At 40.2% G+C, this 26,476-nt stretch overlaps 2 protein-coding genes across 2 annotated transcripts in view; one reads left to right on the top strand and one right to left on the bottom strand.

Moving 5' to 3' along the window:
• The window catches only part of LOC136942599 (zinc finger protein 271-like), a 118,771-nt gene extending 101,870 nt beyond the window's left edge, over window positions 1-16,901 (bottom strand). Inside the window, exon 1 of the mRNA XM_067235588.1 lies at window positions 16,683-16,901. Coding sequence (XP_067091689.1) covers window positions 16,683-16,875 — 193 coding nt within the window. The 5' untranslated portion in view covers window positions 16,876-16,901. The remainder of the gene's footprint in view (window positions 1-16,682) is intronic.
• A 721-nt stretch (window positions 16,902-17,622) lies between these two features.
• LOC136942577 (zinc finger protein ZFP2-like) lies at window positions 17,623-25,268 on the top strand. Its single transcript, XM_067235555.1, has 2 exons — window positions 17,623-17,881; window positions 23,167-25,268. Exons 1-2 carry the CDS (start codon window positions 17,689-17,691, stop codon window positions 24,645-24,647), a joined length of 1,674 nt encoding a protein of 557 aa, XP_067091656.1. The 5' UTR covers window positions 17,623-17,688; the 3' UTR covers window positions 24,648-25,268.
• The last annotated feature ends 1,208 nt before the right edge of the window (window positions 25,269-26,476 follow it).

Here is a 26,476-nt window from a genome sequence, read left to right as displayed (position 1 = left end):
GACGTGGATTATTAACGTTGACGCGTCATATATTATATATATATATATTATAAAAGATTTAGAGCTGCCGGTTATTTTCATTCAGCATTGCAATGCACTACCGGAAGTGCAGGGGGCAGTATCGCTTACATTGTCTATATGCACCAAGGCATACACATACATACACCAAGGCAAAGAAGAACGTTTTTGAATCATGGCGGAACAGAGTGTGGGAGAGCCAAAACAAGCTAGACGGAGAGCTTCAAAAAGAATTGAAATGGAATTAGCATTTCATTCCAGCACCACGGCAATGCATGAACTAGAGATGCTCCGATCAGGTTTTTTGGTGCCGATCACCGATCACTGAAATCAGTATCTGCCGATCCGATAATACCGATCACCGATCACGGTGTCGACTCCCTAACCGCTCAGCCATCTGACCCCCTGAATTGACAACCATCCGTTCTATTGCAGGGAACGTGCAACATTCCAGTGTTGAAGCTTTCTCGCTTACTATAAAATGTGTAAATAATAATAAATATTAAACAATAGAATCACATGTGCAACATTCCACTCTCTAGAGGCTCTCAAGAGAACTTGGAGCTTATACAGTAGCTTTCCTGTGGAAAAATAATAATACAAACTTAACTTGCAACTCTCTGCTCGCTGGTCTCCCAGCATGTGCAACCCGCCCTCTTCAGAGGATTCAGAACGCGGCGGCCCGCCTGGTCTACAATCTACCCAGACGCTCCCATGTTACCCCGCTCCTCATCTCTCTCCACTGGCTACCTATCATGGCCCGTATCAGATTCAAGACCCTGGTATTGACCTTCCGAGCAGTGAACGGGACTGCACCCGTCTACATCAAGTCTCTCCTGCAGCCTTACACCCCCACCCGCCACCTACGGTCTTCTTCAGACAACCGCCTGGTGGTCCCACCGCTCAAGACCGCCCGGTCCCAACACAAGCTCTTCTCCTGTCTGGCCCCCCAGTGGTGGAATCAACTCCCCACCTCCATCAGAGACACTGACTGTCTCTCCACCTTCAAGAAAAGGCTCAAGACGCACTTGTTCCGGGAGTACAACGGTACTTAGGAACGGTTCGCTTGACCCGATGTTAGTTTCCTCAAGGATCACAATGACTCTTGCTTAGAGACTTGTTGCTCTTGTGGTTAGTGGTAACTGATTAAAATTTTTGGTTCTCGCTGTGATATATTGTTTTATTACTGTTGCTTGCTTTTTCCCACAGGTACACTTGCACTTATAGCTGTTCATGTTGTTTGGTTGTGACTTGTTTAACTACATGCTCTTATGGTTCTTCCCTTTGGCACTTACTTTGGTTGTTCACAATGTGTGCTTCATGTTTTGGCTACTCGCGATGTTTTTTGGCTATCTTGTTGTTATGATCAGTGACCTATGCACTTTGTAAAGCTCTCTCTTGGAAGTCGCTTTGGATAAAAGCGTCTGCTAAATGAATAAATGTAAATGTAAATGTAAACTGCAACATAAACAGGCTATAGCCAAATATCCATTATGTTTCAAGTCAGTCAGTTTCAAGTCGATTAGTCTGCATTTAGGAGGAGATAACATACAGAATAAAGATTGAAGGCGCACAGGAAGTCAGCAATTAAACAAAACATGTATATCTATCTGTATAGTGTCTCACTCACTCTCACATACTTCATTCACTCTCTCACTTCACTCACTTCACGCACTCACTCACTCACTCACTCGGAGAGGGGGCATACTAGGGTATTCAAACCTTACTTCTGATTAAGCAGCATCACTGGAAGATTCGCCTTGATAAATATAAGCATATCAGCATTTGTAGGAGTCAACCTGTTCCTCTTATCTAAAATATGTCCTGCTGTGCTGAAAAGTCGTTCGCTATCTACACTTGTACAAGGTGCGGAGAGGAAGACTTGTGCTGCTTGTGCAATAGCAGGAAAGCGGTCTTTATTGGCCTTCCAAAAAGCAGTGGCTGTCCGTGACTGTTTTCGTTCGAATGCGGGTCTCACAGAGTAACGTCGCACATGTGCGATTCTGAAAATTCCAACCGACTATTTTCCGATAGACAAAAACTATGACAAACGCTATAGTATGGCTTCAAAATTTACAATTAGGAGGCTAACAAGTAACACTAGCAGGTAGTAGCATTGCTACGAGTATTATGCTAGGTTGCTAGGTAAAGCAAGCTAACTAAAGCTAGCTAGCTTCTGTTTTGGAAAAATAACTTGTGCGTCGGAAATATTTAGAACTCACGCATCTAAAGGTTAAAGATCATTTCTTACCAGTGGTGGCTTGAAATGCCTATCTTAGGTTTTATTGAAACATCTCTGATAGTAGTTCTCGCAGATTTTATGTCATCTGATCGGCCATGTTTGATTGGCCGTTTTGAGAACGCCGATCAAAACCAATAATGGGAATATCGGCCGATATGGATCAGCGTCGATCAGATCGGAGCATCCCTAGCATGAACATTTGAAACGGAGGCATCCTGGAGCCACCACGTCTTCTCCTGCTGATGGGTAAGTTTAACTTAACTGCCTAAGTAACGTTAGCCTTGTTAACTTATCGTAAGGTTTACGCTTAAATGTTGGAAATAGAACGTCTCATGGAGGATGCTTGCTAACGCTATTTCAGTTATTTTACGTGCAATGTAGTTAATCAGTGAATTATCAGAACGTCTCATGGAGGATGCTTGCTAACGCTATTTCAGTTATTTTACGTGCAATGTAGTTAATCAGTGAATTATCAGAACGTCTCATGGAGGATGCTTGCTAACGCGTCTTCAGTTATGTTACGTGCAATGTAGTTAATCAGTGAATTATCAGAGTAGCCTGTCTTTTCGTTCGTTCTGAATAGTTAACCTCCTCCACTTAGCATTCGTCAAACTTCATATCGTGGAAAAATAATAATTTGCATCACTTGCCAAATAATTCTTGTGCATTCCAGCTACTTCTACTCCCTCTGAGCGGCTCTTCTCAGCAGCTGAGAACATCGCCTCCAAGAAGAGAGCCAGCCTCACTCCAGAGCATGTCAATATGCTCACGTTTTTACATTGCAATTTGAAACGTGTATGAATTGTGCGTTCCCCTGAAGTCATTTTGATTTACTTTTAAACCCTTACTTGCACTTTAATTGTCGGGAAGGATGGACTTTTTTTAACTTTTGGACTTTGAATGTCAGAGTTATTTTGCACTTGCAGAGGCTTGATTGTTATTTTGAGTTACTTTTAAAACTTTATTTGCACTTTACTTTTAAAAGCATATTTGCACTTTAATTTGTATTACTATTTTATTTATTTATAATGATGTTTACATGTTTACACAACTTGTTACTCAAATACACTTGAATTCAAATGTCAACATTTTGAGTCTTTTTTTTTGGGGGGGGGGGGGGGGGGGGAATAATCATTAGATTAGTCGATTAATCGAAAAAATTGTCAATAGATTAGTCGATTACCAAAATAATCATTAGTTGCAGCCCTAATCGCGATATGCAAATGAAATTTATTGTTCAGCCCTAGTGCTAGCCTAACACAACGTCAGCAAACGTTAACAAAGACGCATAGATACGCCGTTCTGGTCCATAAATCGTTTTGCGGACTTCTTAGAACGTCTCTCGACCAGCGTATTGGTCTAATTATAATACTAGTATATAAGAAACCTTTTTTACCACCTGAAGCAAAATCACTCGTTGGAACATGCAGAAAGTGTGAGTTTGCTCCAAGGTATTGCAGTGTTTCCGCTATGTTGATTTGGCCCGCCACGGCAAAATTTCTGCCGCCACCATATCAGAAAGGTTGCCAGTTCGATTCCCGGTCATGCCAACTGACGTTGTGTCCTTGGGCAAGGCACTTCACCCTACTTGCCTCGGGGGAATGTCCCTGTACTTACTGTAAGTCGCTCTGGATAAGAGAGTCTGCTAAATGACTAAATGTAATGTAAATGTAAATACGGCCATACAAAACGCCTTCTATCAGCAGAGTGCATGTCGGAGAATAGCACGGACACACGCTTCACACCGCGAGCGGGCACGTGCGCCACTCGGCGTTAAAGGGAGAGAAAGAAAAAAGAGACTTCCGCTGTCCGGAGGATAATTAGCCAGTTGAGATTGCGTGTGGGCGTCCTTGAGAACTTTAAGTCGTATAACTTATGTTGTCAGTTCATTTAAGCCTGTTATTGTATTAGTCTTTAGTTATTGCAAATGTAAATTAAGTTAACTGGTGACTTTTGTTGTTTGTATTCTTCACCTGCTAGCTAAATTGCACTTGGCTGTTGATTCGATAGCGATTGCTGATCGCCCTTGCTCACGTTTGTATTTTAGGTGCCTTATTATGCTTAAGTAGTTATACTGCATTAAGTTAATGTAATAAATAGTGGGTTTACTGTTATTATTTGTTACAGAATGCTTAGCCTATATGTCAAGATCAAATTAAGCAGACAATTCCGTGTCTGCTTAATTTGGGGGTTGTTCGGACAGGCCTGCCCCCACTGCTAAAAAAAATCCTAGCGGAAACACTGTATTGATAAAAAGCAAGGTTTTAAAAAGCTTAAGTTACTTGACCCCAGGTACGTGTTCCCTGGCCGCAAACATTTCTCTCACACCGCGCTACCTAAGGAAGAGACTTATTTTGCTACTACTACGGATCTGTGGTCTATCGTCTTAATTATCGTTATCGAATGGAAATATAAATATCTATATCGATAATTTTTTACCTATATTGCCTAGCCCTAATGTCAGGTGGCTGAGCGGTTAGGAAATCGGTCTAGTAATCAGAAGGTTGCTGGGTCGATTCCCGGCCACGCAAAATGACGTTGTGTCCTTGGGCAAGGCAGTTCACCCTACTTGCCTCGGGGGAATGTCCCTGTACTTACTTTAAGTCGCTCTGGATAAGAGCGTCTGCTAAACGACTAAATGTAAATGTGTAATGTAATCAATTGAAAAGGATATATTTGAGATGATAAACAAAGAGGGGAGGGAAGTGTATGGGGACAGTTGGAAAGCCAATATAAAGCCAATAAAACTGAAAAAATATATTTATTTCCAATTTTAGGTAATTAAATAGGATTTTATGGTGATTTGCATATTTTCCATAGTCAGGCTAAAGGTAGTTTTGATATATAAAGGGGGGTGGGTGGGGGCTACTTAGGTGTGTCACCAAACAAACATAAAGTACCTGACACATCGATTTGTTGTTGCAGCCCTATATGCAACAGAAAGAATAATTCAGACAGATAATGTACCTTTTTTCAGTTGCATTGTTCATGCATTTAATGTACAAAGTCTGGCAAATAAAATAAAAAATGTACTAGCCAATGGTGACTCAAGCTTCATTGTGTCCGTAAAGGGTTGTTATACAGTCAAATATCTAATTCCTTTTACCTCATTTCAAAACCAAATTGATAGTGCGAATGAGAATGTCAGCTTAGCTGCCATTGATTGCACCAACAATAAAAGTATTAGGGGGATGTAACTGTTAGCTGCTCCTGGGGGGTGTTCCATCAACGTCGCTAACGCAAGTCACGCTTACACGCTTCCCCGTATTTGAACAGGAAAATACACAAATTCAGTGATATTGGCTATAAAATCATTGGAATCATCCAATAATTATATTTCTGTCACAGATCAGTGGACAAATATTATTATTTTATATCTTTCGTTTTTTACATTTCATGATGACACAGGGGAGGCACTGCCTCCCTTGCCTCCCCTGACCGCTGATTTCAACCTAATACAATTTACAAGAGGTGACTCTGCAAAGTTCTGCTAATATCTCTTTTACTACTATTGCTAATGGAACTGTTTTATTCTATTATTTACATTTAGTCATTTTTTAATTTTATTTATGCCACTGAGTGCGTTTACTTGACCATGAGAAACCCGATTACTAGCAATTGTCGGTTTATGCCAATGATACGATTACTCCGTTTACATGTGTAATTAGTTATGTGATTACTCAATAAACGCGTCTACATGATTATTTTATTATTCGTTGTATGCTCCACGGACAAAACTTGCACCATCATCCTTCTGCATCAAAGTGTCGCTGTGTCTTCCTGTATCGGCCCTACTGCTGTATGTTTCATTCCATCAACACATTGAATCCTACTAAGAAAGCCGAGTAAACGCACTCAATGCACACATCTGCTACTGCTAATACTATCCCAACTATAATTTCAGCTGTTAAGACTATAATATTTTTTTTATGACTAGCTAGCCTAGGCCTACTTCTTCTTCTGTTTAACAGATCAGCTTTCAGCTTCTCCTGCATTGTATTTCAGCTCTTAGCGTTGTTAGATGATGCAGTTCAGTTTCCACACTGCCTCTTTTGTGTGACTCACACATTTTTGACATTCATTTCAGCTTGCGGGTATTTTCTCATTTCTGTATTTTCTGCAATTAAAAAAAAAAAAATTCATCTTTCAGCATTCCAACGCATTTTTTGCAGGAAATGCCTTTCTAGTTATATCAACTTCTTAGTTCTTCCGCCGTTTTTTGATCTTTAACTAGTCCTGCATACTTTCACCGATTCCTACAATTTTGGAATCAAAACGTTCAGCTCCTTCAGGAGATGTGTGCTATGACTTTTCTAATTTCTCACTTTCATACTTTTTTATGTATTAAGGCTTTTGTGCAAATTATTCTCCCATTAAAAGTAATGGTAAATCCTTTCAAATCATTAAAAAGCTTCCTCCTCTTTCAAACGTAAATACTTCAGCATACTTTCAGCTAGAGACACCATTCAACCTTTAAAATGTTCACAAGACATTCAGCTATTCCCAAATGATTCAGCTTTTTCAAATATTCAGCCAATTTTGAATTATGACAGTTTGAAATACATTAAAATGTTTGCTCCTTCTTGATTTTTATGAATGAGCAGCAAGCAGAGTGGCACACTGCTGCCTGCTCTTTTTCTGACATTCAACTAAATTGTCAAACAAATTCCTCTAACTTTCATATAGTTTAACTTACAGAAACAAGTTATACCTTAAAATGTAGGAAAGATTGTCCTCTTTCAGCCAATGTAACTACTAAAGAGCTCACATTTACAGATTTTCAGCTATGAGCCTTGAAGCGAGAGCAGCCTTTCAAATTCTCTCACTAACTTCAATGGAGATGTGGGTAAAATCCGTCAGAGAAGGCAAGAAGGAAGACGATTTTGAAACTGCCGGTAGAGACATATTTCTGACCGCACAGACATATAAAGGACATCTCTAGTTTCGGCAGTCTTTGGTCTCGGAAAATGTCCTCATTTTATTGATTGGACGTGTAGTTTTGCGTCTAAGTCAACTTGTTTGAGGTGTGGATGCTAGGTAAATGTTCGTTTTTCTCTCTGCCTAGCTCGTTATCTATCACAGCTGCGCCATCACCGTGGCAACCAAACAGACACGCACCATGAACATTTTTGAAACTGCCAAAGGAGTTGTATTTCTGACCGCACAGACACAAAGGATATCTATGGTTTCGGCAGAGTCTTGGAATGAAATATACGTAATTATGTGGGCAATGTAGAACAGCGGACAGATTCGATATTTGATCTTTTGTTAGTTATGGCCATAGATGTATATAAACACTAGATGTCTCGTCCGCGTTGCCGGACAACGGAGTCGAACGTCCGCACATGGCGGCCATCTTGCTACAGTCAACTCGCTCAGCAAGATGGCCGCCATGTGCGGACGTTCTAGACTCCGCCGTAAGACATCTAGTGTTTATATATATCTATGGTTATGGCCATTCTAGTGACGCTACTGTCATCATGGCTGCTAATAGAACGGCGAAACCATGTCACATACGATCTAATAACTATCATTCATTACCTAGCTACAAACAAATGCTTCGTAACTGAAGAGTATTTACTTTTTATTGCCGATATTGACAACAGAGGTTAAGGAACTTGTCTTTAATCAAAAGATGGTCTCCGTTTTCAATTTGAAGCAGTAGATCTAGCTTATGTAGGAAATTTTCCATTGCATCCTCTCTCTAGCTTCACGCCTTCGGTTATTATTCAAGCCTACGGTGTTAATACAGTCTGTAAAAATACCACTTTGACACACTTGCAATAAATGATCCGCTGGTTAGATGTAGCATGATATTATTTAAGTATAAAAAACTAACCAGGGACAACGACAACATTGGCATCCCTGCACTATGAATTATTATTTTGATGTCATCTTAAAGTGTCTGAACAGGACTGGGTGTGCAGGCACACATGATTAGTTTCTCCTCCGTCTTGAACCTGAAACCTAGATTCTAGGTTAGAAATGTTGCCAGTCTGTTGCCAATGACCAACGGTTGCTACGTTTTTCCAGCAAGTTCAAGTCATTCCAGTATTGTCCTTTTACCTTCAAATTCGTTCAACCCAGACTTCAGCAACTGGTTTTCTGCTAAATTTTCAAATTTTCCTGCAGCTCATCTTTCTGAATTTTTGCCCTTATTGTTTTGCATTTTTCTTCTTTTCTTCTATTGTCTGCCTTCATCTTGCTCCAGGTCCTTTCAAAAATACCTTTCACAGCAGTACCTTCCAACTGCCAGTACTTTTGCATTTTTCTTCTCTTTTCTGTACTTTTCTGCCTTCATCTTGCTGCAGGTCCTTTCTAACATACATTTCAGGCCTTTTGAAACTCCAGTAAATGATTTCCTGCTAAATTTTCAAATTCTTCTGAATAATTTCTCTTTTTGCATTTTTCTTCTCTTTTCTGTAGTTTTATACCTTCGTCCAGCTCCAGCCCCTTTCAAAAATACCTTTCAAGCACTTCAGCTTATAACTTTCTACTAAATTTTCACAATTTTCCGCCTTTTTAGCATGGTCAGCTATCCCCATTCAGGTTTTCAGCATTCTCACTGCTGTTTCGCAGGAACAGCTGTTTCTAGTTGGGTGTGCTTTGCCTTCGGCAAGGGCACAACCTTTGTTCTCTCACATATATATTTATTATTATTTATTTTTGCCCCCCTAAATCTTTGTCAATATTTGGCCTACATAGACAACCTAGGTGTCAAAAGTTTCGTCTTGGTAGCGATTGAGTTGCTTGTATTTTTATTTACGTTCCGTTGCATGGTTTAGGCTGAAGTTAAGTTTTTGTGGCGAAAAGTGAAGCTAACGGTGGCTAATTTGCAAGCCACAGTCACTGATGTTACTAACGTCACTACGTCACTAACATCACTAACATCACGAAAACACGCGTGACTACCTTTGGCAGAACATTAATTTCGCATCTGTTAACTTAGGGGATAGCTAGGCTAACTATAGCTTTACTGCAAGGCAGCTGCAGAAACGCCACAAGCAAAGAGGCCAGGGTGATAACTATTTACTCATTTTACTTTGTGATATGACACACAATTGTGATGTGTAATGTACAATATAAGCTGATATTATTAAGGAAGTAGGCCCACATCTACTTTCGGAAACGGTAGTCTACTATTTCACTGAAGCATTAGCATCATGACATTAGCCTCTGTTGCCAGGGCAATACATACTACAGTGGTCTATGATGCATCTGTTTTTAATCGTTAAAATAAACATTCCTCACAAATACATTTTCGTTGTAGGATTTATTATGACACTACATTACAAGTAAACGATTTGTGGGTGAAATGATCATTACCTGTGGTTTCAAACCAGTGTTGCTCACTGCAACGCTGTAGCCTACGCGAGACACTACAAAAACATCTACACAGCTGTAGGAAGTCAAACGGCGACAGAACATGTTCGGCACTCCCCTTACTTAAATCAAAAGTCTTTCAATAGGTGAAACTATCTAACTACTAACCTTAACTTCATTGCCACAGCCTAAACTTTGTCAATCTGTTCATGAAAATAATTAATTTCAGCCTAAACCGTACAACGGAACATTAAATACAATTCAACCAAAGCAATCGCTACCAAGACGAACACAGCAGTAGTCTACTGTACTGTAGTAGTACAATTTACCGGGGCAGCTTCTCCACACAGGGCTATATCGCACTTTGCGTTGTTACTGACAATGATCGCTACCAGTGAGATTTTTATGAAAGCGATTTTCCACTAAATAAATGTCAAGCTTATTTACGTTTTTGGGGGCATATTTTCAGTTAGCAGATGGTACTGTTTGAATCGCGATTCCATCTTCTACTGCCGGTAACGTCGTAGAATAATCTTCAAAGGGGGTTCTTTATTCATGAATGAATGCAATATGAGTAGGCTTAATGCCTGAAAATATCACGAGAAGGGAAAAACTTAAAAGGACGTTTAAGTCATAGAGAGTAGGTCAATTTTTACACCGGTCTTGTATTCATGTATTCGTTTTGATTCAACTATGAGGCTAGCCTGGCTCTGCCTTCCAACGTACTTCCGCTCAATTTTCATTTTGCTTCTGTACTAGGTCTGGCCATGAGGTACGCAAGTCAGATTTTTCAGGTTGATTTTCAACCGGCGAATCTGCGAACAGAGGGAGTGGCTGAGAACGAGGACGTTGATGTCGTGCGCTAGTTTGTGTTGTAGTTCCGTAATGGCGGCGGAGAAAGATGCGAGCGAAGCCATTTGGTCCGTTGTGGCAACGCTGCCGAATATCTATAAACTAAAGCCGGAGCAAGAACAAGTTTTGCAAAGTTTTGTTCGTGGCCATGATGTTGTGGCCCTCCTCCCCACGGGGTTCGGGAAAAGTTTGATTTTCCAGCTACGGCAGCTAGCTCTGTTACAGTAGTGGTGAAGGAATTGTCTAAGGCGAACGCTAGCGATTGGTTTTGGCAGATCAGAGTGGCTCTGGGCAGATCCAATAGTTTTAAACTTCAACAGAGTACCCGCCTACAAGGAAGTCAACGCTTGTCAATGGAGCGAGGCCAGACTGTACAAATGCAATGTACGAGAGTCTGGTTAGTACCAGGCTACTATGAGGCTGCCTCTTGCAGGGGAAATGAGAAGACATCTATTTCATTCTACACTTCACTCGTATTTTGAGTTGTAAATGAGCAGCAAAAAAAATATGCTTTTAAATCTATGTAATCTTTATAAATAATAAAGTATGCATTTTTATATAAAATACAGAAATATCAGTTGTAAAAATGTCATAAAAAAACTGACCCACCTGTGCAACCGACGCAAGCAAGCACACCCTACAATTTCACCAGAAATTGTACCCTCTCTAGTTCGTATTATTATCTATTCTATGTTTGTCGCCCAGAAAAGTGAAAAATAAATTTCCAAGTTAACCAATGCGCCCTCGAACCTGCGAGACAAGATTATGTAATTTAATTGGCTGAAGTGGCAGTCAGAAACACTTTGTGAATCGTGACTTGCAGAAAGAGAGCTGGCAGTAGTCTGACACGGTAAACTACTAAATACGCCCGGAAATAATAAAGCCTCATATTACTATTTTGTTTGGTCTCAGCATTGATATTTTTGACCCTTTTGTGCTTTGTAGATAGGAAAACGTCACCCAAAAAGAAGAGAGATATCAGAAGTTTTTTCACCACCCAGAGAGTAAGTAGCTATCAAGAAGGTCGTTGTTAGTTAGCTAGTAGGAAAACTACCCACACAGTGCAAACCTGCTAGCCTTAAATCGCCACCCATTCAACAATGGAAACATGTTTTGAAAGTTGTTAGTGTAGTAGAGCATGTAACTTTTGCTTGTATTAAATCTATCCCTAGCATCTGCAATCTTTCGACCAGTGTGTTAGCAGCAGCTGGTCTTGTTGAAGCCAGAAGAATAAAGCTAAACTACCCACATAATGGGCCCGTTTAGTCTAGTAGCAGCAGGCTAGCAACTCAAAAGTGATATTAACTGGTAATAAGTAGGCCTATATGATCCCTTGGATGATAATATGGCTATCCCTGTAATCTCGACCAATGTCAACAGTCAACTAAGCATGGTTAGTGTCTGTATTAAATTGATGAATTAATGTGCAGGAGAAACAGCACCCTGAAGCTACAGATGTAGAGCAGGTTGGTGATGAATCAGCATCAGGGGTTCAGGTGAGAAGTTAAATTGTCCATTTTGGTAAAGATTTAATTAAATTGCTGTTTTTAGGGGATGTTTAGACATTGTTACCCATGAATGTTATCATTCACACTTATACTTGTAGGTAGTAAAAAGGTGTTATAAATTGGGATGCCCAAATGTGTGCACCATATAATTCATTAATACATTACTTTATTGCTCAGAAGTCCAGTACAGATGATATAGGCCTAGTATAGCTCCATAAAACCTGAACCAATTACCTACATATATATATATAAAAAAAAAAATCTGTATTCTGCACCGGATACAATGTGGGATAAATCGCGATGCATCGTTTCTAAAATGTTTGCATTGGTATAATCCGATGTATTTATATAGAATCGTGTGTAGGCGAACACTATTTAGCAGGGTTTTTCCTGCATAGAGAAAATGTTGGCGCGCGCCAAAGCCGTTTTCCACATGCCAATGACAAACCCCAAGCGCCAAAGGCAAAAAAAAGTCTGCGATGAAAAACAAAAAACAAAGCTGTGTTCATCATGCATGCAATGCATGTCAGCGAATATGTTCTCAATAGTATGTTTCAAGTAGGCTACAGCCGAACCCTCGTTCTGTTTTGATAAATAGTAATTGAGTTGATAAGCGTGTCTTCTTGTCTGATCAATACGCAACTGTGAGGTGCTCGAATGGACAGAGCGACCAGTAAACTGTTGTTCCGCTGCGAAGGCAGCCCGACGTGCACAAATACACCTGTAAAAATGCAAATGAAATTTCCACTCAAAATGCTGACAAAAGTTTGATTTACGATTTCCAACGCAGCCTCCATTGGTATTCTTAACCTGGAATGATAATATATAGTGCAGTGTTTCCTCTATGGCTACATTTCTTCCGCCACAGTATCAGAAATCAGGCTGTACAAAATGTTAGGCCGTCTATCAGCAGTGATTGTTAGAGTGCATGTCGGAGAATTGCACGGACACACGCTTCACACCGCAGTTGAGATTGCGTGTGTGCGTCCTTGAGAACTGTAAATCGTATAACATTGCGTGTCCACTGCAGCGACGCGACACGAGCGACAACACGTTTTCCATTCATTTTCAATGGAGCCAGGCGAATCGCTTGCGTGGTGTATTGTGGGTAGCGATGCGACGCAACCGAGTTGAGATTTTCTCAACTTTATGCAAATGAGGAGCGTTTTTTGCTAGCGATGGCCAATCGGAGTGTTTTCTTGTTTCTCGTAACGTAGCAACCATGGTGAACATTTCTAGCTTTCTAGGTTTCAAGGTGGAGGAGAAACTAATCGTTTGTGTGGCTGCTTACCCAGTGTTGTACGATACATAGCTGTATTTGTACAGAGATGTTAATAAAAACTTTGCATGGTGCAAGGTTGACGAGGTTGTTGGTGCTTGTACTTTAAAATTCAGTCTAGTCACATTACGTAACTTCGTTCTGTGATAACTAGTTAGCTAGCCCTACTGGAACTCCCTATCGTATCGACAGATTAGCAGAGACTTTGAGTAATATAATCAAATGTTTTTTACACATGTCAACGTGTATGTATATTAAACAGTTTTGTATTTTGTATACAAGTTGTATTTCGATCGATGTTGCGAGTACGTAAACCCAATGGCACAATGGCCATGACAACTACAACAGTGACTTTAGAGAACTACATTCTACATTAATCTGTTTGAAACGCCCCCGACCGTGGTGAACTGTGGGAAGGCGAGCGATGGCAAGCGATTTGCGTCGCTGCAGTGGACACGCACTGTAACTTATGTTGTCAGTTCATTTAAGCCTGTTATTGTATAAGTCTATAGTTCTTGCAAATGTAAATCAAGTTAACTGGTGATTTTTGTTGTTTGTATTCTTCCCCTGCTAGCTAAATTGTCTGTTGATTCGATAGTGATTGATGCCCTTGCTCAGGTTTATATTTTAGGTGCATTATTATGCTGAAGTAGTTTTAATTAATAAAAAGTGGGTTTATTTTTATTATTTGCTACAGAATACTTAGCCTATCAAGATCAAATGAAGCAGGCAGTGTACATGCTTCAGAGTGGCCTACCTATAAATACATTGATTAGAAAGAAGAAAAAGAATATATATACACCCTTTTTTTTTTTTGAGCACCGAAGACCCATTTTGACCCAGGAAAACCCCTGCTATTTAGTATCTAGAAATGTGACCAATGATTTGTGACCAATAATTTTATATTTAGATAGATTCCTCCTCTCAAGCTCATCTCCACTGCTGTCAGTGGCCGATTCTCGTCAAGTCTCTCGGCCAAGTTTTGCGCGAGTAGGAGGCGTGTTCGGGCGAGTGTTATCATGGCGAATTACACGTTCCTACGAATTGCAATAAATCCAAGGTTTGGCAACACTTCGGATTTTACAAGAAAGATGGGCAATTTGACAAGACCCATGCAATTGGCAAGATATGTCGTGCTGCTATAAAGTACACAGGGAGCACGGCTAATTTAGGTAGTCACCTGAAGAGGCTACATGGTATTTGTGTGGAGACGTCTGCCTCCCCCTCGGATTCAGCTATGGCTACAGTCAGTGGCTAGCTCCACCGGTACCCCTAGCAAGAATAGGAAGCTATTCTCCGAGAAACAAATCCCTGTTGTGTACAACAGGGATTTTCTGCACTCTTCACTGGTGTTCCCAAGAAAACCAGTGAAAGACTACAGCTCATTCAAAATTCTGCAGCTAGATTATTAACCAAAACTAAAAGGAGAGAACACATAAGTCCTGTCCTAGCTACTTTACACTGGTTCCCCGTTACCTTCAGAATTGACTTTAAGGTCCTTTTCCTCACGTACAAAGCTCTACAACATAAGGACCTAGCTACATTGCTAACTCCCTTATAAACTACACACCAGCTAGAACACTGCGATCATCAAATGCAGGCCTATTAGAGGTCACCAGAAGCAGTCATAAGAAGATTGGTGATTCGGCCTTTGTCAATTACGCCCCAAAACTGTGGAACAAATTACCCATAAATATTAGGGAAGCAAACACGCTAGACATTTTTAAAAGACAGCTTAAAACCTACCTTTTTACCGAAGCATTTAAGTAATTTTATCTCAGAAGGGTTTTACTACTTTTATTAATTATATTATAGTTTTTATAGATTTGCTATTTTAATTTTTACTTTTATCACTTGTATTATTGTTTTTATTGATTTTATGTAAAGCGCCTTGAGCTACAATTCTTGTATGAAATGTGCTATACAAATAAAGTCTTACTTATAACAAAGTAAGACGAGAGATAGCTGAGTCATTGAGAAAAACCTAAACCCTTGTGTTATTTTCGGGTCATTCTGACCCATCAGTCATTGTGACCCACCGTCGTATTGTGACAGATTTACTGCATACAAAGACAAAGTGAAGCATTTTCTTTTAACAGCTAGGCTGTCTCAGACCCCCCACATTGCAAAGGTTAAAAGAAAATTATTTTAATTTGTTTTTGTATTGGGTAAAATTGGGTAAACACAACGATGGTTCGTTATGAACCTTTGGGTCATGTGACCCGAAGGCAGCACGAGGGTTAAAGTAGGACGTATGAGTTCAATTTAGTGTGTGGTGTTATGACTGTTTACAGCAGCTTGTAACTGCCAGTAATAGTTTACCCTTTTTTACATTCAGAGAACACAACAGGAAAGAAGGACTGGTTTAAGGCAAGGTCCAGGCCTGATGTTATTTTATCTTTTGTCAGAGACTGCTTAATATGTGAAGTAAACCTTTCACTTGTTTAGTTAATTCATGATTTGCTGTCTGACAAATAAATCATTATGTACTATATTAAATTGCATAGCATCATATTCTTTTGCATCGCATCTCATTGAATCGCATCGCGTCGAATCGCAATGCCTTGCAATAGGGGTGAATAGTATCGTATCGCATTAGTAGTTGCTTTTATGTATATTTAATGTATCGGATCGTTGGCAGTGCATCGAGATGTGTATCGCATCGTCCTCAGTGATGGAGATGCGCATCCCTAATATACTACTCATATAAGGTCTACATTTATTCATTAAGGCACCATTTTGAAATGCATTTAGGAAACTCAGAAGTCCAGTGCAGACGTAGGGCAGGTTGAGGAAGCAGGAGCTGGACCAACAAAGCAAGTGAGGTCTTAAATTGATTATGTGTTGAGGTGTACTGTCATGACTGACAGTGTAAACATTGTCTACCTGTTTTAAGATAATTATTATGAAAACATGCAGGTGCAGACTAGGCTAAGTTTTCTTTGCTCTTTAGGGAAGTCAGTTTGAGAGACAGTGACCTTCAAGGAAGTCAGTGTAGCAGTGCCCTGGACATGGGGAGTGAACCATACCAGCCTGATCCGAAATGTTTTATTACTGTAATTATGTTTAAATCAGTTCAAAGTTACACAAATGTTAAGATATTTTAATAAAGTTTGCCTGTTCAACCTAATTTCAACTCTTTTTATTTATATATATATATAGGGAGTCAGGTGGCTGAGCGGTTAGGGAGTCGGGCTAGTAATCTGAAGGTTACCGGTTCGATTCCCGGCTCTGCCAAGTGACGTTGTGTCCTTGGGCAAGGCACTTCACCCTACTTGCCTCGGGGGGAATGTCACTGTACTTACTGTAAGTCGCTCTGGAAAAGAGCGTCTGCTAAATGACTAAATGTAAATGTAAAATATATATATTGGCAGGGCGGGGGGGGGAAACAAACATATAATTCAAGATATAATTAATAGTTATACAGCAGATTATAATCAACTGTAGTTATTAATCGAACCTGTTCGGTGAAGCTTGATCTCAGGTTGAGTAACAATGTCCAACAAGCGTTGCAGTCGCGTGCTCTTCTCCTTTGAACGACAAATCTCCTCTTCGAACTCGGCAAACAATTTTTCAGCGGCTGCGAATATCTCTAAAGCTGACGTTGTTAATCGCTCATTGATAAAATTCCTGAACACATTTAGTTGAGACATTTTGGTGGTTAAAAACCTAGAATAATTTACAAAACTGTGGTTCTATGAAGTTAGCTTTCTCCTTCTTCATGCGCGTTCTTTCTAACCGGATGTAGACAAGTCAAGCTGTTCCGGTGTTATCGCCCAACTGGTTTTTTTGTTGTTGCAAAAACACAAATCATTACAAAGGTAATACAGTACCGAGGTGAAATCAGTTTCATATTCGAGATTCAACAGACATTCATATTCGTACCTCCGTTAAGGCTCCGCGTCATATTTAGGGACCGGGGTAAAAGAGTAGACAGTCCGAATGTTTCATCAATATCTTTGTCAAAAATGAACACATTCTTCTACTCCTAGCTGACCAAGTTGTCCATTAAGTTGACCAAGTTGTCCTTATCTTTATCACCAAACCAAAGGTTGGACAACTTGTTCAGATAGTAGTAGAAGCATTTGCAACAAGTTTGAAGTTTCTATGTTCATTTTTGACAAAGATATTGAGGAAACACTGAAATATTGGTGTTTTTATTGATTTGTTGGCTATGGGTTAATCAATAATCAACTTTATCACCAAACCAAAGGTTGGACAACTTGGTCAGATAGTATTAGAAGAATGTGAAACCAGTTTGAAGTTTCTGTGGTCATTTTCGACAAAGATATTGATGAAACATTCGGCATAATGATTTGTGTTTTTGTAAAAAAAACAGTTGGGCGATAACACCGGAACAGCTTGACTTGTTTACATCCGGTTAGAAAGAACGCGCATGAAGAAGGAGAAAGCTAACTTCATCGAACCACAGTTTTGTAAATTATACGAGGTTTTTAACCACCAAAATGTCTCAACTAAATGTGTTCCGGAATTTTATCAATGAGCGATTAACAACGTCAGCTTTAGAGATATTCGCAGCCGCTGAAAAATTGTTTGCCGAGTTCGAAGAGGAGATTTGTCGTTCAAAGGAGAAGAGCACGCGACTGCAACGCTTGTTGGACATTGTTACTCAACCTGAGATCAAGCTTCACCGAACAGGTTCGATTAATAACTACAGTTGATTATAATCTGCTGTATCACTTAATTATATCTTGAATTATATCAAAATGTGGGTATTAAATCTAGGGCGTAGGTTTGCCCCCCGCCATATATATATATATATTAGTGGTGGGCATAGATTGTTTTTTTTAATCTAGATTAATCTCACTGTAATATTGGCGTTAATCTAGATTAAAATGGTTCATTTGAATTCCGCCGAAGCCATTCAGAATGTGTGCTACCCAAATAATGACTAAAAGTAAGTCTTTGAGAACGGGTTTCTCAAGCCGGGTGGCCCATTAGACCAGGAGCTCATCTCAAAAATATTTAAAAAATAATCTATGCCCACCACTAATTTTAAAATAATGCCATAAGTAACTAAATGACCTAATGAGAAGTACATGCAATGCATTTGTTTGTTCAGAATTTGACTTTTTACATATATATATATATATATATATATATATGTACGTAATTGGTTCAGGTTTTATGGAGCTGTACTAGGCCTACATCATCTGTACTGGACTTCTGAGCAATGAAATAATGTATTAATGAATTATATGATGCACACATTTGGGCATCCCAATTTATAACACCTTTTTACTACCTACAAATATAAGTGTGAATAACATTCATGGGTAACATTGTCTAAACATCCCCTAAAAAACAGCAATTTAATTCAATCTTTACTAAAATGGACAATTCAACTTCTCACCTGAACCCCTGATGCTGATTCATCACCAACCTGCTCTACATAATTATAATATTTATATTTAATACAGACACGCGACCATGCTTAGTTACAATTTACATTTAGTCATTTAGCAGACGCTCTTATCCAGAGCGACTTACAGTAAGTACAGGGACATTCCCCCGAGGCAAGTAGGGTGAAGTGCCTTGCCCAAGGACACAGTCAGTTGGCATGACGGAGAATCGAACTGGCAACCTTCGGATTACTAGCCCGATTCCCTCACCGCTCAGCCACCTGACTCCCTCTAGTTGACTGCTGACATTGGTCGAGATTACAGGGATAGCCATATTACTATCCAAGGGATCATATAGGCCTATTTATTACCAGTTAATATCACTTTTGAGTTGCTAGCCTGCCGGTACTAGGCTAAACTAGCACAGTCCCATTATGTGGGTAGGTTAGCTTTATTCTTCTGGCTTCAACAAGACCAGGGGCCTCATGTATAAACGTTGTGTACGCACAAAAAGCTTGCGTACGCTGGTTTTCACGCACACTTTGTGATGTGTAAACATTTACTTGACGTGAGAATGTGCGGGCCGTCACGGAAAGTTTTGAGCAGACGTGAGACTGTGCGGACCATCCGCAAAGTCTTGTCTGGCTCTGTAACATGGCGAATTCTAACTGAAAAGTGCCGAAACTCACCAAACATTACAAAATAAAGTTTCACTACTACGTTTGACGTTGCAGGGCTCGACAATACCGATGGCCCGGGGCCAGTAAAAAGTAACGTCGGGACAGTTAAACTAGCAACTCACTGGCCCGATCGGGCCACTGCAAATTATTGATTGAAAAAAAAATTTGCATTGTAAAAGTTAACATCCTTCATATGTTTTGCTATCTGCTAAATGAATAAATAACTTTGCAGCTCGTGGGGCGCACAGTTGGCAAATCAAGACTTGAGTAGTGAGTGACGACTGGTTGTCAAATTGTAATTCTCTAATCTCTATAAATTTTTTAACAACTGGCGCGAGACAATAAAGTGAAGATGGCAGCAAAGTAGAGCTACGAGCTCAAACAGAAGCAACTTTTTTTATGGAACGAAGGTGCACTGTGTCGTCTGTCGTATGTTCCCGTCTAAAGCAGACAAAAGTGGATATTTTTACAGAGGCACCGACAATTTTCGAAAACAATACCTGACCAGCCATGCTAGCAGACAGCACATGGTTTGCGTGACATTTAAGCGGATGGTTGACAATCCATCTTCGAGGCCGTTGACCATGCTGATCAGGAATTTAAATGTAGATGCCCATCGTGTTATTGCACGACTTAGAACAACGGCATAGCACTTAATTAAGACGGGCCAGCCATTCGTCTCGTTCCCCCAGGCTATTGAACTGCAGCAGAAGAATGGTGTCGACTTGGGTACTTAGTATCATACTGATGAAATGCTATGGAAGCTTTTATATATTAGCATTGAGGGACCAGAGGTTTCAGTTTCAGCCAGACAGAGTTGTGCAGAGATGGCTGTCAGCAGGGAAGCGAGCACGTTATGTTTGAGGTTAAAAGTCAATTGTTTTGCTGACTATTACTTTTACATTTTTTATCACTAGAAATGTGATTTCATTTTTGTTCTTTTTATCCAGGATGTGTTTAATAAATAGTTAAACATGTTAACAGAATAACACAACTTATAAGTCTTTGGTTTTGTTATAACAATGATAAATTACAACTTTTGGAGGGGGGGCCAGTAAAAACTGTCTTGGGGCCAGTAAGTTTCAAACCCACTGGCCCAATGGGGCCAGTGCCATTTTTTTTTTATGTTGAGCCCTGCGTTGACTATTTAAAAAAAACATAAAAATAAAAGTTTGATCATTAATGTGGATGATCACATCAAAATGCCAAAGCCCAAAACGGGAAATGCTATAGCCTTCTGTTTAATCCGCCACCACTTAACTTCTGTTAAACTTGAGGACAAAATCACTCTTAGTCACGCTAACTCTATAGCTGCCATGCTGTTACGATGCGCCACCACTCGTTTCTTCATTTAAAGTTTTACATCGGACCGGACCATTTCTTCTTAATTTCTGCCATGATCCGGTTCTCTGAACCCACAGCATTTATGGCCCTATAATAATAATAATTTTATTTGTAATGCACTTTACATTTAGCTAAATCTCTAGGTCCTACAGGTTAAAAACAAGGACACAAATAGTGAGTTTTCCACTCCGCCGACTTTTGTCGCTAATACCTGATTACAGGCCGCCAAACAGGACACATTTTCTTGCCTCCACCTCTTGTCAGAACCTCGATCTCACAGTCACCGTTTTTCTTTGAAAAAACGCAGCAGCGTTTAATGTTCATTTTTGGTGCGGCGTTTATTCGAAGAAATACGGTAATTCAGACAAAGAAATGATCTCAGCATTATTATAGCATTTATAGTCCATCTGCATATTCATTTATGGGAGGAGGCAAGGCGGGGTCAGTGGCAGGGTCAGTGGCTCGTCCACATGCGGTCAATCTCACGTTGATTGTGATTTATAAAGGAAAGGTGCGCAGGACCTGGCGTACGACTGGTTTTATACATGTGAATATTTCTGTGCGTAGGTACTTTTCGAGTTTTGGCCGTACGCCATCTTCTGGTATGAAAGCTGCACAATCCTTTATACATGAGGCCCCAGCTGCTGCTTACACACTGGTCGAAAGATTGCAGACACTAGGGATGGATTTAATACAAGCAAAAGTTACATGCTCTATTACACCAACAACTTTCAAAACATGTTTCCATTGTAGAATGGGTGGCGATGTAAGGCTAGCAGGTATGCACTGTGTGGGTAGTTTTTCTACTAGCTAACAACAACCTTTCTTGATAGCTACTTACTCTCTGGGTGGTGAAAAAACTTCTGATATCTATCTTCTTTTTGGGTGACATTTTCCTATCTACAAAGCACAAAAGGGTCAAAAATATCAATGCTGAGACCAAACAAAATACTAATATGAGGCTTTATTATTTCCTGGCGTATTTAGTAGCTTACCGTGTCAGACTACTGCCAGCTCTCTTTTCTGCAAGTCACGATTCACAAAGTGTTTCTGACACTGCCACTTCAGCCAATTAAATTACATCATCTTGTCTCGCAGGCTCGAGGGCGCATTGGTTAACTTGGAAATGTATTTTTGACTTTTCTGGGCGACGACCATAGTATAGATAATAATACGAATGAGTTTTGCAAATATATTGTTTAAAACATTTTTTTTTCGAAAATTAACAAAATATTGGTGGGGACAATTGTCTTTCCCAAACTTTGTTCGTGACTAGTCCCAATGGACCCGATGCAAACCTACGCCCTTGTATTAAATAGATAAAAGCAGAATGTAGTGAGAGTCCCGTTTCTTGCGACTGAGTGTGTTACTAGCACAGACAACTGTGTCACTAGCTACTAGCTAGTTATCCGAGTGTCATCTACCAGATTAGAAGACCTTAGCCTCATTGAGCGAGAGGCAGTTAGAACCGAAACTGTACTGTACTGTTGCCAGTGGTACGTGACAGTAGTGATGTGCCGTTCGTGAACCATTCGGTCATTTTGAACGAATAATGAGTATGACTCGGGAGTAACGCGTAGTCTCAGAGAGTGATTCGTTCATTTTCTCGTGGCCGAGAAAAAAAAAAAGTTAAAATAACAAAACCTGTAATTATCACTTGTGAACAAATCTATAAAGGAATAAAGGAAAATAATAAAATAAAGGAAAAACTCACAAGAAGAGAAAAAATTGAAGAAACCTTGGGAGGAGCAATTCAGTGAGAAATCCCCTCCTCCAGAGACGGTTGGTGAAAGAGAGGTGCAGAACACAGGCTTAACATAGTCATACTGCAATTAATTGCAAACGATTAAATGCATTTGCATATTGCGATGTGACAAAACAAGATGTTGTAATCGCAAAGGCTGCGATTTTATTTTGGTCACATGACACGAGAGTAATTCAGTTTGCAGACAAAGGATCAACTTTGCACGTTACACTTTACCTTGACCTGTACGATGGCCTAAGGCTCGACAGAACCTGACACTACAGACACTGCCAATTTTGCCTTTAAAAAAGATGCTGTGCAGTGTCAAGTATTGTGCAAAACCTGCCTGGCTAACGTTGCTACCTCACGGGGCAACACCACCATCCTAATTCGACCCTAAAAAAACACCACAAAGCCATGTACGATGCATAGCTAAAATGCTGAACACCAGTGTGTCAAATAAGCCAAATAACACCCGACAGGGTCATTGATCGAAATGTTTCAAAACCTAACTCCATATTCATGTACGAAATTACTCGATCAGTAACAGCGTTCATCTGGTTAATTAGCCAGAGTTTTTTAAATAAATTAAAGCAGGTTGCACCATAACAATTATTTGCACTCACACAAATGCTCCCAAAATTATTTTGAGGTCACAGATACAATTTTGGGAGCATATGCGGCAGAACTTTCAAGCCTTGGATGTGTAGCATATTATGCTAAGATCACCACAATTGGTCTGGTTTTAGCTGTCAGACATGTTGGGTTGCCTAATGACTAAGTTGATCACAAACCTACTATTCTTTCCTCCAGATGTGCAGCAGCTCTCTCTCCCGGAACCCCAACAGATTAAAGAGGAGCTGTGGACCAGTCAGGAGGAAGAGCAGCTCCAAGGACTGCAGTCTGAAACTACACACTCCATGTTCACTTCTCGCAGTGTGAAACACGACTGGGATCAGGAAGGCTTTTCTGAATGTTCACATCTTGACCAAACTGTTAAAGTGGAGAACAGAGAAGTAGACTCTCTACCCAGCAACACAACTGAGGAGCAAATCAAAGCAGAGCCTGATGGACAAGACTGTGCAGCACCAGAACCAGGCAGTGACTCTCAGCCCCTCTCTGTTGGAGCTGCAGTCTGTCCTACAGCTCAGAGTTTGGAGGAGGAACATGAAGGAGTGCTGCTTCTTCTGAACAGGACACAAGACAGTGAGGCTCTGCCAAGGGAACATATGCCACAGAGACGTCACACCGGAAAAACAAAACAACAGTGTCAACAATGTAACAAAACTTTTAGTGGAAAAGGTGCTTTGGTTTTTCATATGAGGAAACACACAGAAGATAAATCCAATCACTGTAAACAATGTAACAAACCGTTTGCTAAGAAGGGTAATCTGGTTCAACACATGAAGACACACACAGGAGAGAGACCTTTTCAATGCCAGGAATGTAGCAAACTATTTGCTCGAAGGGATACTCTACGTTTACACATGAGGACACACACAAGCGAGAAACCATATAAGTGTCAACAATGTAACAAATCATTTTGTCGTCCATATAGTTTGGTTGCGCACATGAAGAAACACACAGGAGAGAAACCTTTTCAGTGTCAACAATGTAACAAAACTTATAGTGAAAAAAGTACTTTGTTTTTTCATATGCGGGTACACACAGGAGAAAAGCCTTATCAGTGTCAACAATGTAACAAACGGTTTCCTCGGAAGGGTAGTCTGGCTATTCATATGAGGACACACACAGGAGAGAAACCATATAAGTGTCAACAATGTAACAAATCATTTAGTCGTCCATATGGTTTGGTTGTGCACATGAAGAAACATACAGGCGAGAAACCTTTTCAGTGTCAACAATGTAACAAAACTTATAGTGAAAAAAGTACTTTGTTTTTTCATATGCGGTTACACACAGGAGAAAAGCCTTATCAGTGTCAACAATGTAACAAACGGTTTCCTCGGAAGGGTAATCTGGCTATTCATATGAGGACACACACAGGAGAGAAACCTTATCAATGTCAACAATGTAACAGACAGTTTTCAATGAATAGTAGTTTGGTTGTGCACATGAGGACACACACAGGAGAGAAACCTTATCAATGTCAACAATGTAACAAACAGTTTTCAATGAAGTGTAATCTGGTTGTGCACATGAGGATACACACAGGAGAGAAACCTTATCAATGTCAGAAATGTAGCAAACACTTTTCTAAAAGTAGTTATCTGTATGCACACATGAGGACACACGTTTTTCGGACAGAGCTTCCTCCTTTATCTTACCATTAAGAGTTCTCTTAAATAGCAGTAAAAGTTCTTCAGTAAGAGTTTCCTCCAAAAACATTCTCAAAGTTGCTGAGACTGGTGGGAATGGGGAGAAATGTGGAGCTAAAACAAAGGAACTTGTTGCTATGGATGATGTCAAGAAGCTTACTAACCATGCCCACAGTGATTGGCTAATAGGGGGATGGATCTCTGTAAATGATTTCATTATAGGAATATTGTATGAGATATTAAACAAACGAACTTGTTGCTATGGATGACGTCAAGAATCAGAGGGGCGTCAGATGGCTGAGCGGTCAAGGAAACGGGCTATTATCGGAAGGTTGCCGGTTCGATTCCCTGGCCGTGGAAAATTACGTTGTGTCCTTGGGCAAGGCAATTCACCCTACTTGCCTCGGGGAGAATGTTCCTGTACTTACTGTAAGTCGCTCTGGATAAGAGCGTCTGCTAAATGACAATGTAAATGTAAGAAGCTTACTAACTATGCCCTCAGTGATTGGCTAATAGGGGGATGGATCTCTGTAAATTATTTCATCATAGGAAATATTGTATGAGGTATTATGATGCAATATGTAAAGATTTAGATATCACTTTTTTTCTATATTCAAATAAAGATGTTCATTTGTAGGTCATTCTCGTATACATGTATCTCGTAAACAAATAGCGAAAATGCATTAAAGTAGTCGTATGAATTGTTGATGTGGGGTCTGCAAAGGGAAGCTGATGGTTCTGATGGCTGAGGTGACCTAGTTCTTCTAGGTCCAGTTAGCTGGATTTGATTAAAGACGATTTATCATGATCTTGTATTGTTAGGTTCTTCTGCGTTCATCCTGGACTTGTTGTCATAGCAAAAGGTCAGTTAGCTTAGACCTACTGTTAGAATGAAGTCTAACATTTACCGGTACTTCGTTGACCATTCTGGATCCATTGTTATTCCAGGTCTCCCATGCTTCCTCTCATCCTTCTTCAGACCTCCATGCCTGGGAGGACTTTGAAGCGCTTGGTCCCCTTCTTGGTCCTCCTCCGGTAGGCCTCCTGCTGTTTCTCCTGGGCCTTCTTCACGTTGAGTCAGACCTTGACCGTTCCAAGAGACAGGAAAGCAGCTAAGCTTTATATTCTCTAATGCTTTATAACTTAGTGTCTGTGATGCAATGTTATTACGTAAATAATTACTTAGCATCATTCAAATGGGCGATACACATTGGTGTATCTTGCACCTTGTGGTGAAAGCTACAGTGTAATATGTGATGTAACGTTCGGTAATTTCTCTCACGAAAACCTCATCATTGTTGACCCTGGTCTGGAGGTTGTCTTCGAAGGCGCCCTTACCAGGCCCGTCAACCTCATGAGGAAGGTCGCCTGAGTTCTGAAATTACATGATAATACAGAACATGCAGCAGATAACTGCATGACGTTCATGTTTTTTTAAATTCTATTGCAAATATAGCAATATTTCAGAATAAAATATCAAAAGTTTACATACCTCGGTTGACAGCCATGGCTCCTGACCATATGCACCAGTTGTAAACTCCTCGTTGCGTTGTGTATTGATGGCACCAGTTGTATGTAACAGACGTGGTCTTGCTCCATCAGAGGGTTCACTTGGCCAATGGTCGCTCCCACCCGGAGTCGAACCTGCCACCTCTGGCATCCCAAGCGCGACCACTACCAGCTACGCCAAAGAAAAGCTATCTATCCATTGACGCGGGTGGCCTGTTACATACTTGAGGAGTGAGTTTCACCGATTCACACCAGCTACACATACATCAGTCGGTAGGGTGAATACCTGGTGGAAGCCTGAACCCTGGTGTTATGTGCAAACAAGATTACCTTCA

Source organism: Osmerus mordax, chromosome 1 (genome assembly GCF_038355195.1).
Source record: "Osmerus mordax isolate fOsmMor3 chromosome 1, fOsmMor3.pri, whole genome shotgun sequence".
Lineage (NCBI taxonomy): Eukaryota > Metazoa > Chordata > Actinopteri > Osmeriformes > Osmeridae > Osmerus > Osmerus mordax.
Note: the sequence above shows the minus strand (reverse complement) of the source record. Positions and strands in the feature narration are given on the sequence as shown.